At 38.4% G+C, this 15,432-nt stretch overlaps 1 protein-coding gene across 1 annotated transcript in view; it reads right to left on the reverse strand.

Moving 5' to 3' along the window:
* The window catches only part of LOC126337834 (cytoplasmic dynein 2 intermediate chain 1), a 150,594-nt gene that overhangs the window by 7,657 nt on the left and 127,505 nt on the right, over nt 1–15,432 (reverse strand). The window contains exon 18 of the mRNA XM_050001502.1: nt 8,241–8,364. Within this exon, the coding sequence (XP_049857459.1) occupies nt 8,241–8,364 (124 nt within the window). The remainder of the gene's footprint in view (nt 1–8,240; nt 8,365–15,432) is intronic.

Genomic DNA, 15,432 nt, shown 5'->3' on the forward strand with positions numbered 1-15,432 from the left:
GCTTAGAACTGCGTATGCATATGAGCTCTTGATATTCATACAAGCAGTTCTCTTTTCTCCAGAGATCTTTTTAATTTTCCTATAAGCAGTATCTGTCTTACCCCATCCTTACATTTGTCCTCTAGCCATCCCCGTTTAACCAATTTGCGCTTCCTGTTGATCTCATTATTGAGAAGATTGTATTCCTTTCTGCCTACTTCATTTACTGCATTTTTATATTTTCTCCTTTCATCAATTAACTTCAATATTTCTTCAGTTACCCAAGGATATCTAGTAACTCTTGTCTTTTTACCTACACGATCCTCTGCTGCCTTCACTATTTCATCGCGCAAAGCTACCCATTCTTCTTCCACTGTATTTCTTTCCACCATTCCTGCTCAATGTACAAATTGAATAATATCAGGGGTAGGCTACAACCCTCTCTCACACCCTTCTGAGCCACTGCTTCCCTTACATGCCAATCAATTCCTATAACTGCCATCTGGTTTATGTACAAATTGTAAATAGCCTTTCCCTCCCTGTATTTTATCGTACCTTCTCTAGAATTTGAAAAAGAGTATTCCAGTCAACATTGTCAAAAGCTTTCTCTATGTCTACAAATGCTATAAGTGGGTTTGCCTTTCCTTAACCTGTCTTTTATGAGAAGTTACAGGGTCAGTACTTCTTTGTATATTCCTACATTTCACTAGAATCTAAACTGATCTTTCCTGAGTTCAGATTTTGCCAGTTTTTCCATTCTCCTGTAAGGAATTCATATTAGTATTTTGCTTATTAATCTGATAGTTTGGTAATATCCATAGCTGTTTCCACTTGCTTTTTTTAAAAATTGTAATTATTATATTCTTCTTGTAGTCTGAGGGTAGTTTGCTTGTCTCATACATCTTGCTCACCAGATGGAAGAATTTCGACGTGGCTGGTTCTCCCAAGGCTATCAGTAGTTCTAACAGAATGTTGTCTACTCTCGGTGCCTTTTTTTTACTTGGGTCTTTCAGTTCTCTGTCAAATTCTTCATGCAGTTTCATATCTCCTGGCACATCTTCAACTACCTCCTCTTCCATTTTGATAATACTGTCCGCAAGTATATCTCCCTTGTATAGACCCTCTATATACTGCTCCACCTTTCTGCTTTCCCGTCATTGCTTCAGGCTAATGGCCTTGCCACAGTCGTAACACCGGTTCCCGTCAGATCTCCAAATTTAAGCACTGTCGGGCTGGGCTAGCACTTGGATGGGTGACCATCCGGTATGCCAAACACTGTTGCCAAGCAGGTTGCACTCAGCCCTTGTGAGCCAAACTGAGGAGCTACTTGATTGAGAAGTAGTGGCTCTGGTCTCATAAACTGACATAAGGGCGAGAGAGAGGTGTGCTTACCATGTGCCCCTCCATATCTGCATCCAGTGATGCCTGTGGGCTGAGGATGATACGGCGACCACTCAGTCCCGTTGGGCCTTCCTAGGCCTGTCCGGATAGTGTTTTTTTTCATTGCTTAGGACTGGTTTTCCATATGAGTTCTTGATATTCACACAAGTGGTTCTCTTTTCCCCAAAGGTCTCTTTAATTTTTCTGTAGACGGCATCTATCTTGCCTGTAGTGATATATCCTTCTAAATCCTTACATTTGTTCTCTAGCCATGACCCTATGACTTATCTTAGAAGATAGGTTAAGAATAGGCAAACCTACATTTCTAGCATTTATAGGCTTAGAAAAATCGTTTGACAATGTTGACTGGAATACTCTCTTTCAAGTCTGAATGTGACAGGTGTAAAATACAGGGAGCGAACAGCTATTTACAAATTGAACAGAAACTACATGGCAGTTGTAAGAGTCCAGGGGCATGAAAGGGAAGCATTGGTAGATAAGGGAGTGAGACAGACTATCCCCGACGTTATTCAATCTGTATTTTGAGCCATCAGTAAAGGAAACACAAGAAAAATTTGGAGTAGGAATTAAAATTCATGGAGAAGAAATAAAAACTATGAGGTTTGCCGATGACATTGTAATTCTTTCAGAGACAGCAAAGGACCTGGAAGAAAAGTTGAACAGAATGGAAGATATAAGATGAACGTCAACAAAAGCAAAATGAGGATAAAGGGATGTAGTCGAATTACACCAGGTGATGCTCAAGGAATTAGATTAGGAAATGAGACACTTAACGTAGTAAATGAGTTTTGTTATTTGGGGAGCAAAATAACTGATGAACGTTGAAGTAGAGACAATATAAAATGTAGACTGGCTACGGCAAGGAAAGCCATAAGAAGAGAAATTTGTGTCAGGAAGTCTTTTCTGAAAGTATGGAGTGTAGCCATGTGTGGAGGTGAAATATGGATGATAAACAGTATAGACAAGAAGAGAATAGAAGCTTTCAAAATGTGGTACTACAGAAGAATGCTGAAGATTGGGTGGGTAGATCACATAACCAATGAGAAGGTACTGAAGAGAATTGAGGAGAAGAGGAATTTGTGGCACAACTTGACTAGAACAAGGGATCGGTTGGTAGGACACATTCTGAGGCATCAAGGAATCACCAATTTAGTACTGGAGGAAAGTATGGAGGGTAAAAATCACAGAGGGAGACCATGAAATGAATACACTAATCATATTTGGAAGGATGTAGGTTGCAGTGGTTATATGGAGTTGAAGAGGCTTGCTCAGGATAGAGCAGCATGGATAGCTGCATCAAACCACGGAACTTCATTAATTCTCACTATATCTAAGTTCAACCTAACCATTATCTGCCTGATTAAGGGATCTAACATTCCACACTCTGAGTTGTAAAGTGACAGGTTTGTTTTTCCTGATGATGACATGCTCCTGAATAGTCCCCACATGGAGATCCAAATAGAGAGCTGTCTCACCTTCAGAATATTTTACTGAAGACAATGCCATAATCATTTAACCATACAGTAGAGCTGTATGCTCTTGGGAAAAATCATGGCTGTAGTTACCCTTTGCTTTCAGCCATTCGCAGCACCAACACAGATAGGCTGTTTTGGTTTATGTAACAAGGACAGATCAGTTGGTCACCCATACTGTTGCCCCTGCAACTACTGAAAATGCTGCTCCCCTTCTTCAGGAATCACACACTTGTATGGCATACAGTACAGCTATATTTATTGCTGAGACACGCAAACCACCCCACCAATGGAACGATCCTCTGTTTATGGGGCTAGTTTATTAGTCTATTAAATTTATGGTGCATTGATATCCACCATTGGGGGGCTCAAGTCATATCATTTACTGCTGCACAATAGCTTGTGTTAATCATCAGAGACAGTAACATGTGTTGTTTCCACAATACATCTGGTTTGTGAAAACTTAAACCAACTGTAGTTGTGTTAGTTATTTAAAACCTGCACCTACATTTCAATCTAGCAGTTAGTGGAATTCTGACCAGTTGTCAGTAACTATTCAACAGTTTATTGTAAATTAGTGACACATTTTAGGTAAATACACCTGCCCCTAGATGAAGAGAAGCAGAGCCAAATTTTATTAAACAATTTTAATTTAACCCTTGTAGCATCAAAACCAGAATGTGTTACAAAGACATTCTTCAATTAACATTTGCATTGTGATGGACGGCAATGTTTTAGATTTAAAATGGGCCAAATCAGCTGCTACTGTTACAGAAAAAAAATGTGATCAGTATGTACTGTATCCTATGGTGACACAGTCACCAACCACACAGTTTTGTATTGCAGACAGCCAGAGCTTTACCCTGCTAATGACACTTCCTCTGGAGCTCAGACAAAAACAATCTGCAGCAGCTCTCAAATACACCAGCTGTTTACAATCGAACCTCCAGCAGCTGTCACAGTAGCATGTGCTGCCAGCTTCACTGCCAGAGACTTCTGCGAGTTACCTGCCTTCGCGGTATCCTTCCACTGGAGGACTATTTAGGTTGTCATCTGCTCACTCTGAATTCACTTCATATTCCAGACTTCATGCTGACCACACTTAGTGGTTCCTCAATCAGACCACTTTTGCTGAGCATACTGCACACTCTGTGCTGGCCGTGTCTAGTGATCTATCACTCGGAGTTCATTCCTTGAGCACACTCTACTCTCTGTACCCTCTGCTGGCTGTACCTACGAGCCCACCATCTGAGTCCACAGCAGCTCAGTCCATTGCAAGACTTCATCACCAAGCTCACTGCCTTACAGTACACTAATACCATGAACACTGTCCATCTGTGAATACCTGATTACAGGCTGGGACTTTCCAGTGCTTCAGTGAGTAACTACCAGACTTAACCAAGTAGCACAGATTCATGTTCCAAGAATGAGTTATTGTATTTTGTTATTAGACTCAGCAAAATTTCATTGTTATTGGCTATGTGGGTTCCCCTCAGTCACAAACACTACATTATCATCACCATTGTGCTCTCAGACTGCCAACAGTGTTGTTACCCAATATTTATAAAAACTAACAACTGAATGTGTATTGTACCTCCATAGGTACTGCCCTGTGTTACTTTTATCCTTTTCCACGTATGAAGTAGGTAATACATGATAAGCCATTTGAGTTACCATAAGTAGTTCTGAATGTAGCAGAGATAATATCAGACACACTTTAGCAGGTAGCTTAAAGAACATATTTTGATGTGAGCAATCAAGTAAAACAACTCAATAGGAATGTTTCCTAAATTATTTCTGAGTAAAAATGCATTCTTACCCTTCACTAAACTGCCCTTGTGGCCCTTGGTATAGATAATATTCCACCAGAACTAATGAGATTGTTGAGTTAGTCTGCCAAGACAGAACTATTCTACCTGGTGTGCAAGATATCCAAGACTGGAGAAATATCCTCAGACTGTCATGAATAATGTAATAATTCCAACTGTGAAGAAGGCGGGTTGCAAAATACTGACACACATCATTTACGGAAGAATGAAAAAACTGGTAGAAGCTGAGCTTGAGGATGATCATTTCGGATTCTGGAGAAATATAGGAATATGCAAGCCAATACTGGCTATATGACTTATCTTAGAAGACAGCTGAGTAAAAGCAAACACACATTTACAGTATTTATAGATACAGAGAGAGTTTTTGACAACATAGACTGGAATACACCCTATGAAACTGTGAAAGTACCTAGAATAAAAGACAGGGAGTGAAAAGCTATCTAAAATTTGCAAGAAATCAGAATGCAGTGATACATTTGTAGGATATGAAAGCAAAACAATAGTTGAGAAGGGAATGAAAGAGCATTTTAGCCTATCCCAGATGTTATTGAATCTCTACTTTGAGGAAGCAGTAAAGGAAATCTCTGGAAAATTTAGAAATGGAATTAAAGTTGAGGGAGAATAAATTAGAACTTTGAGGTTTTACAATGACAGAGATGGTAAAGAACTTTGAAGAGCAGCTGAATGGAATGGATAGTTTTTTGAAAAAAGTTATAAGATGAACATCATCAAATTCAAAACAAGGGTAATGGAATGTAAGCGAATAAAATCAGGCAATGCTGAGGGAATCAGATTAGAAGATAAACACTAAAAGTAGTACATAGATATTGCTATCTGGGCAGCAAAGTAACTGATGATGCCTGAACAAGAGAAGACATAAATAAAATGGAGAATGGCAACAGTAACAAAAGCATAACTGAAAAAGGGGAATTTGTGAACATGTAATCTCAATTTAAGAGTTGGGGAGTCTTTTCTGAAGGTATTTGTTTTGGAGTGTGACCCTATATGGAAGTTAAACAATTCAAACATGCAGAGAATAAAAACTTTTGAAATGGGTGTTGCAAAAGAATGCTGAATATTAGGTTGGTACAGAAAATAACTAATGAGGAGGAACTGAATCTAAATTGGGGAAAAAGAAGAGGGATTTGGTTGGAAGGACTCATAAAAAAAGGTCATCACAGAACTGACAATTTCGTAATGCAGAAAAGCATTGGGGAGGTGAAGGGCGAAGGGTAACTGTAAAGGAAGATCATGATTTGAATACAATAAACAAGTTCAAATGGCTGTAGTTTGCAGTAATTGTGCAGAGATGAAGAGGCTTGCATAGGATAGACCAGCATGAAGAACTGCATTAAAATAGTCTTGGGACTGGTGATAATAACAACAACATTATATAATAATTTCCGAATCACACAGGGCACACATTTTACAAGCCCTAGACCAAGATCGCTGACAGATGATGCTCTTGATAAAATCAGACCATTGTCATTCACCTGGCCTTAGATGGATAGAAAAATAAAGAAACCGGTTCATGCAGGCACAAAGCATACAAATCACCAAGTCAAAATCTGGCTAACACCTACCATCCATTGGAAGAATTGTTGTACACTTCGTTGGACATTTTCTGAAATACATATGCTTAATTAAACTGGAAGCCCTTTAAAACTCCTCTTAGGGTAGAAATCATCAACAGAAATACCATAGTGGTAACACCGGTTCCTTTCAGATCACCAAAGTTAAGCATTGTTGGGCTTGACTACCACCTGGATGGGTGACCATTCAGGCCTGCCAAGCACTGTTCAACACAAGTGGGGTGCACACAGCCCTTTTGAGGCCAACTGAGGAGTGAGTACATTGAGGAGTAGCAGCTCCAGTCATGAAAACTGACAACAGCCGATAGAGCGGTTCACTGAACAAATTTTCCTCCACGTCTGCATCCAATGATGCCTGATGGCTGAAGGTAAACAATGGTTGGTCAGTACCTTTGGGCCTTTCAAGGCCTGTTCAGATGGAGTTTATGTAGTAAGTATGCAGTCCATCACTATAGAAGTGAAACTAAGGCCTATGATAACAACTTTAACTTTTGAAAATCTTCTCTATAGGATACTGGTAAACAATGGCCCAGTTTTTGTCCAAAGTGTTTTCAGATTTCTGCACCTGAAATGGCATTACATACCTCATAGTGATGGCCTCCAGCCATCTTCAAATGGCAAAGCAACGAAAATGATATTTAGTTTTAAGCAGTAGGTGACAGGGACCAAGTGAGAGTTTTCAACTGATCCATGGAACACACTATTTTTCACTATGTACTGCACAATGCCAATCAACAGTCAACAGATATCCTCCACAATCACAAGCCATGCACAAAATGCTGTGGCCACCTGATGTCACTATCATAGCTGCTGCAGCACGGGCACACACACCTCACTAGGCTGACTGAAGCGTATGTGGTCCACCTTCAACATATGGGAGTCAATAGCCAGGGGAACCATGTGCACCTCCCCAGCTGTCATGACATATTTAGGTCATCTTAGATCAGGTCCTCACCCAATTGTCAGGACCAAAGCAGTGATATGACCCACATCTCTGGTCAAACTGCAATGCCACATCTAATAGCAGCACTTCAAAGAGAAGCTCTACAAGTCAAGACATTACCAGTACACTTATGTATACCCCTCAATTAGTTAATACAAGGTTGGCCATATCTGGCCAAAGTGCCAGTGATAAGGAGAAGGATTCTGGACCACAGCAGGAAGAGGATTTCACAAAAAACGAAAACTGTACTGAAGGCAGTTGATACACAAAATGAGGATGCCACACAAGCAGTAAATACCAACAGGTACTGGGGTCATGACCATGGTAGTACCACTCGACATGGACATTTGGGTCCTCTTCCCATGCACAAATGTGATTCACAGCCACTTCTCATCACTTGGTCCTTATCTATGCCAAGTCATCATCACTCACTGGGTTGTGCACTTTTACTATCGCTGTACTCTGACTTTGAGCAGTTATGGATGGCATTTACTGATCTTATGGTTGATGGACTTTGTGTTCTCATTTGGTTATTTGTGGTTTACTCTTTGGACAATCTCAGTGCACTGCTGCTGTGGACTAGACAGTGGACATTATGATGTTGCTCTTCGTAACACTTCTTTGTGTATGACACTAAATTTTCAGGTTCTTGTTCTTGGCCAGATAATAGACCACATTCAGATCAAGTTTACCAGTAGTTTTTAAGTCACCCATATTTAGATGACAACACCTGAGATTGAAAGGTTTCCTCTCTCTCTCTCTCTCTCTCTCTCTCTCTCTCTGTGTGTGTGTGTGTGTGTGTGTGTGTGTGTGTGGGTATTGGGTATGGGTGTGTGCATGGGCATGTGCATGTACATGTCCAAGCAACAAACTTATACTCTTTAATAGGTAAGTACTCCCTAACATAAGATGAGCATGTGGAATTTCACACTGGTGATATAATCTAGTGCCTTAACATGAGAATCTGACATTTCTGAAGGAAAAAATTGTAATTTACCAGTTGTGACTATAGTTACATACTTACTAGTGTTGGAATTTCTCTTCCATTAATATGTCTTGGTGAAAGCCTCATGGATGTTGCTGTTTTTTCACAGCAGACAGAATGAACTGGTGACACATCACTTACATTCAGATCCCAAACTTGTATCCTAATAAACAAAAACAATATAAACAGTTCAGTTATAAATTTAAGGATTGTGTAGTAATGTGGAACACTAATCACAGGATATGGCCAACTAAGTACTTAAAAAGAGTACAGTAACGAGCTACAGATGTAGTGTTCAAACAATGTACACCTCTGTACATTCTTCTATTGCAGTAATATGATACCAGATACAATTGTATTAGAATTAATATTTTATTGTAATGTAAACTTGAATAACAGAATAAATTTACAGTTCTGAATTCACAATTCTGAAAACAAAAAATGTGTATCTGCATTTCATGCCTGGAGGTCCTAGTTACTGTAGAAGAGAATAAATCAGAATAAAACTGAAACAAATGAGCCCTCGGTAACTATTTGTTAAGGATACTAACCAGGTTTCAACACTTCTAAGAGTGCCTAAATTCTGATGAAGGCACTCTTAGAAGTGTTGAAACCTGGGTAATAAGACTAAAAAATTGCGACCAAGGCCTCATTTTATTTCAGTTTTAATTTTTAAACGGTCACTGAACCAAGCAGCCAAGAAATGGGGGGGGGGGGGGGGGGGAACAACTCCAGATGTAACAATAAAGGCATATCTTTAACATAACTGTTCCCAGTGTCTATTGTAAAATAAATTGGCAGTTTGTTATTTGTTAAAACTGTTATTTTCGTAAACAATGAATGAACTAATTTTGCATGATGTTAACATTATATAGTGACTCAGAAGAGTGAATATGTGCTGCTTAAAATCTATTGTGTGTGTGACGGAACAATCTTACCTAAAGACCTCAAAATTAATGTTGAACTTGAATGATGGTCAGCATAATTAGGATAGGATGGGTAATCTACTAATAATTACAAACACAGAAAACTTTGTATACTACTAAGAAGATTTTTAAAAATATGCAAACAATTGTAATAATCTCACTGGACTTCAATGTGTATATGCTCAAACTGATCAAAGGCACCCATTACAAACACTTCTTATGTGGACCATCTTGGTTTTTCACGGAATTTTCTCTAGCGAGGACTCTGCATGCTTGAATGAAGATATTAAAGTATTTTTATAGTGAACCCCCCTGAGTTCAATGTAACTTTTGCAGCAATTTTATGGGAAAATAGACCTCCATTTTCTTCCTCCAACTTGCTTCACAATTGGCACTTGACAATTTTATCAGTACAAAATTATTTGAAGACACGATTAATCCAATGAGCTAATAACTGTCAGATAGCTTATGGCCATAGCATTGGAATTGTTTATAACTACCTTCACCTGCCAGTTACAGCATGTGTTACTCAATTTTAATTTATGCTTTTGAGGTCTCTGGTAGCTTTTTTGGTGATATTATAATTCCTGGGGAGTGGTTTCATTGAATAATCATGAACACATGCAGTATCTTCCAAAATAATTTCTTATTACACCAGGCACATACAACAACCAATTCAGTGTAGGTCAACGTTAAGGCCACAGAAGGCACAGTAATGAGATATGCTCTAAATGAATGTTCCTTTGGTCAGTATGTTTTCATTTCTTATGCTTGTTATTTTAAATTTATTCACCTCATTTTTCTCTGCTAACTTTACCTTGTCAATGTTTCTCTTCTTACTTTCTCAAAATGGTAGCATACTATGTTAAATGTAGTCCATCTTATCACGCGTAGTTTGTAATAATTTTATAATCGTTTATTATTAATGCAGTTTCCAACAGCTGCTTAACTTTTGTTAATGAATAACTTACTTGTTCCAGATCCTTGACAGTTAGCCTACACAATGCAATCCACACAATACAATAAATGAATGAATGATTGCACAGATGCATTGTAAAGCCCATGAGTTGACGCAAGTTATTTCATACTTTTATAATATTGAAGAGGTACATAAAAAGTGTTAAAGAGTGCAAACAAAACACATCTACAAGAGATAAGTAAGCAAGCTCACAAATAGAGTCACAAAATGTATGGGTAGCAACAGTGGTTATCTGGAAAAGTAAGATATATTCTACACATACATCAAATCAATGACAAGGTATAGCATGCCAGTTCAACTAGAATTAACACAGCAATTAAAAAATTTAAATTTCACTGTGTGAAATACTTCCAAACCACTACTCTTCCCTGCTCCTTACTCTCTATCTGAAATTGCCTCTGAGGTAAGCTTAACATGATATTTACAGATTTTAGAAGTGAAAAATTTAAGCAATTATGAGCAGGATGTTGCTCCAGAGAAAAGTGTGTAAATATGGCAACAACTTGTCACTAAACCATTTTCTTCCCACATTTGTTTTAGAAAGCTAGTCAACAATGAAACACTTTTCATTGTTGACAAAGAAATGCACCTGAATTCTGTGCTGCCCAGGATGTAATGAACACAGGTACCTGATATATTTGTGACAAATTAAAAAGTTTAGTTACAGCTGTTATGAGGACTGTAACAAGAGACCTTGTGTCAAAATGGATTGAGGAAAAGGAATTTCTAAGAATGGACGGTGTTCTCATTTACTGAGATTGTTGCATTAAGGATGTAAATAACCGCGTATTTATCTGATTATTACCAGACAGTAGTGTATTTTAAAGAAAATTTTTCCAAACCACTTGTACACAATATCATGCTATTTTGTTTAAACTTTATTAAGCCTAGAACATGTATGCATAAAAATATAATACTGATATAAGCTATATTTTGTTTGCAGATGACATGATCAAAAAAATTTAAAGTAGACCAGCAAGTAGCTTCCACATGTCATACTGCAAAGATGAAGCTATGAAAGGACACAAAAGTTATAAATGTGCAACCATTTATTAGTATAATACCAACTAAGCAAATGAAAACTCCATTTTGTGGATCTATGTGATGCTTTGTCAGGAGTAATCATACTATTTGAAAAACTGGCAAATATCGCATTCAAATGATTTTTAGAAAAATACACAAAAGATGATACCCCAGACCCAATTACTTTACACAAAAATAACTTGACAACAGGCAGATAGGTTAGAAAAATTAAAAAGAGAAATGGGTAGGTTAAAGTTAGATTTAATGGGAGTTACCAAAGTTCAGTCAGAGGAGGAACAGGACTTCTGGTCAGGTGAATACATGGTTATAAACACAAAACCAAACACAGCGGTAATGCAGTAGTAATTTTAATAATGAAATTCAAAAATACGAACATGCATAAGTGACTATGAACAGCACAGTGAGTCAGTAAATGCATTATTCTAGCCAACAGAAATGTGAAGCCCACACCCACCACAGTAATACAAGTTTATATGCCAACTAGCTCCACAGATGATGAAGAGACTGAAGAGCTATATGAAAAGATAAAAGAAATTATTCAAATAATTATGGGAGACGAAACTTAAATTATCACAGGGGACTGGAATTTGATAGTAGGAAAAGGAAGAGAAGGAAAAATAGTAGGTGAATATGGACTGGTGGAAAGGAATGAAAGAGGGAGCTGCCTGGTAGAATTTTGCACAGAGTATAATTTAATCATAGCTAATACTTGGTTTAAGAATCATGAGAGAAGTTTTTATACATGGAACAGACCTGAAGACACGGAAAGGTTTCAGACTGATTACATGATGATAAGAGAGAGATTTTGGATCAGATTTTAAATTATAAGACATTTCCAGGGGCAGATGTGGATTCTGACCACAATTTATTGGTTATAAACTGTAGATTAAAACTGAAGGTATGGCAAAAAGATAGGAATTTAAGGAAATGGGACCTGCATAAACTGAAAGAACTAGAGGTTGCAGAGAGTTTCAGAGGGAGTATTAAGGAACAGTTGACAAGAACAGTGGAAAGGAATACAGTAGAAGGAAACTGGGTAGCTTTGAGAGATGAAATAGTTAATGCAGCCGACGATCAACTAGGTAAAAAGACGAGGGCTAGTAGAGATCCATGTGTAACACAGGAAATACTGAGTTTAACTGATGAAAGGAGAAAATAAAAATAAACAAAGCAGGCGAAAGGGAAGACAAATTTCTATAAAATGAGGTTGACAGCATGTGCAAAATGGCTAAGCAGGAATGGCTAGAGAACAAATGTAAGGATTTAGAAGGATATATCACTACGGGCAAGATAGATGCCGTCTACAGAAAAATTAAAGAGACCTATGGGGAAAAGAGGACCACTTGTGCGAATATCAAGAACTCAAATGGAAAACCAGTCCTAAGCAATGAAAAAAAAACACTATCCGGACAGGCCTAGGAAGGCCCAACGGGACTGAGTGGTCGCCGTATCATCCTCAGCCCACAGGCATCACTGGATGCAGATATGGAGGGGCACATGGTAAGCACACCTCTCTCTCTCGCCCTTATGTCAGTTTATGAGACCAGAGCCACTACTTCTCAATCAAGTAGCTCCTCAGTTTGGCTGACAAGGGCTGAGTGCAAACTGCTTGCCAACAGTGCTTGGTAGACTGGATGGTCTCCCATCAAAGTGCTAGCCCAGCCCGACAGTGCTTAAATTCGGTTATCTGACAGGAACTGGTATTACCACTGTGGCAAGGCCATTGGCCCAAAGCAATGAAGGGAAAACAGAGAGGTGGAAGGAGTATATAGATAGTCTATACAAGGGAGATATACTTGCACACAGTATTATCGAAATGGAAGAGGAGGTAGATGAAGATGCGATGGGAGATATGATACTGCATGAAGAATTCGACAGAGCACTGAAAGATGTACGTCAAAAAAGGCACTGACAGTAGACAACATTCCATTAGAACTACTGATAGCCTTGGGAGAGCCAGCCACGTCAAAACTCTTCCATCTGGTGAGCAAAATCTATGAGACAAGTGAAATAGTCTCAGACTTCAAGAAGAATAGTACTGGAGGAAAGTGTGGTGGGTAAAAATCATAGAGGAAGACCATGCGATGAATGTAGTAAGCAGATTCAGAAGCTTGCAATAGATACTCAGAGATGGAGAGGCTTGCACAGGAGAGAGTAACATGGAGAACTGCATCAAACCAATCTTTGGATTGAAGCCCACAATGACAATAACACCATATGCACAGGCATTAAAGTGAGTTTCCATGCGCATACATTTAAAAATGTCAAAAAGTAATTTATTTTTGTCATTGCATCACGTAACTGCAGTGATTTTATCTTGTAAATTACTTGCAAGAATATCTATGACTTGATTGATTTTCTTCCAAGAGTGAAAAAATTAATTTTATGAACTTAAACTTGCTTCAGCCTTAATATTAATTCTTATTTTGTCAGTTAGGAGGTGGACGAAATTTGAAAGGCCTCGGAAACGTTAAACGTGGGCATTTGTAAAGGACAGCCTCATCTACTTTTCTGCAAAGTTTTTGCAAAAACCAAATCAGTCTACAATTACAAATTTCTTTGATGAAGGACTGCACAAGTAGCTGTAAACAGAAAAATATCATATAGTCTAAACATTTTAGTATATCCACATGACACTTTTTCAACCAGTAGAAATTGCTGAGTTTGTGACTACTACCTGTCTTCATTATCTAACAGTTTTTCATCTACAACTATAAGTGTATGCCACAAACCACCATACAATGCTTGGCAGAGTGTATCTTGTACCACTACAAGCTATTCACCTTCCTGTTCTGCTCACAAATAGAGTGTGGCAAAAATGATTGGCTATGCACCTCCGTACAAGCCCCAATTTCTCATTTCTTGTCTGCAAGGCCCTTATGCAAAATGTATTACATGAGTGGAATTCTCCTGCAGTCAGCTGCAAATGGCGGTTGTCTAAATTTCCTCAATAGTGTTTCACAAAAAACATGCCATTATCCATCCAGGGATTCCCATTTGAGTTCAAAAAGCATTTCCACAATACTTCCACACTGATCGAATGTACTGGTAACAAATCCCAGCAGCATGCCTGTGATTGGTTCGATGTCTTCCATTTATCCTACCTGTTGAGGATTCTAAACACTCGAGCAGTACTCAGAAATTGGTTACCACACTAGTGTTCTATATGCCATCCCCCTTATAGAAAATGCACTTTCCTAGAATGCTGCCAATAAACTGAAGTCAACCATTCTCCTTCTCTACTGACAACCTTATGTGCTAATAGCATTTTGTATCTTCCATTTCTTATCACTTTGCAACACTTTTGCCAGATATTTAATTGAAGTGACCATGTAAAGCAGCACACTAGTAACATTGTTTTTGAACACCACTGATTTATTTTTCCTGCTCATGTTATATACTTCTACATTTAGAGTAAGCTTGCCATTCATCACACCAAACAGCAACAGACAGTGTACTGTGTTCTATTACTTAAAAAGTCTTCATGCCAGTCCCATATCTCAGAACCTGTTCCATATGCTTAAACTTCATTGATAGTCTGTAGTAGGGCACAGTGTCAAATTCTTTCTGAAAAACTAGGAATTTGGAATCTGTCTGTTGCTCTTTACCCATAGTTCACAGGATATTTTGTGAGAAATGGGCAAACTGAGTTTCTCACAATTGATCCTTCCTAAATCCATGCCTATCTGTAGACAGAAGCTTTTCTGTCTCAAGGAAATTTATTATACTCAGATTTAGAATATGCTCAAGAACTCTGCAGCAAGGAGATGCTAAGGATATTGATATGCAATTTTATGGGTCCATTCCTTTACCCTCTTTATATCCCAGGGCATCTGCACTATTTCCAGTTGCTTGCACTTTTGCACTGAGTGAGAGCTTTTCATTAAATGCAAGCTAAGTAAGGGGCCAAACTCAAAGAGTACTCACTGTAAAACTGAACTGGGATTTCATCTGGACCTGGCAACTTATGTGTTTTCAACTATTTCAGTTGCTTCTGGATGCCAAGCATGCCAACTTCTGTGTCCTCCATTCGGGGAATCTGTGTGATGGTCAAATGATGGTACATCTGTAAGATTCTCCTGAGTGAATGATTTTTTTTAAAAAGCTTAATTTAACTTTCCTTTAACTGCCTTTTTTTTGTCACACCAAACTGGTTGATGAGACTGGACAGATGCCTTTGACCTGCTTAGTGATTTTATGTAAGACTAGAATATTCTTGGGTTCTCGGCAAGGTCTTTGCCAGGGTATGATTTTGTCTGTCAACATTTCCGCATTATTTTTT

The sequence above is a fragment of the Schistocerca gregaria genome, chromosome 1, assembly GCF_023897955.1.
Source record: "Schistocerca gregaria isolate iqSchGreg1 chromosome 1, iqSchGreg1.2, whole genome shotgun sequence".
Lineage (NCBI taxonomy): Eukaryota > Metazoa > Arthropoda > Insecta > Orthoptera > Acrididae > Schistocerca > Schistocerca gregaria.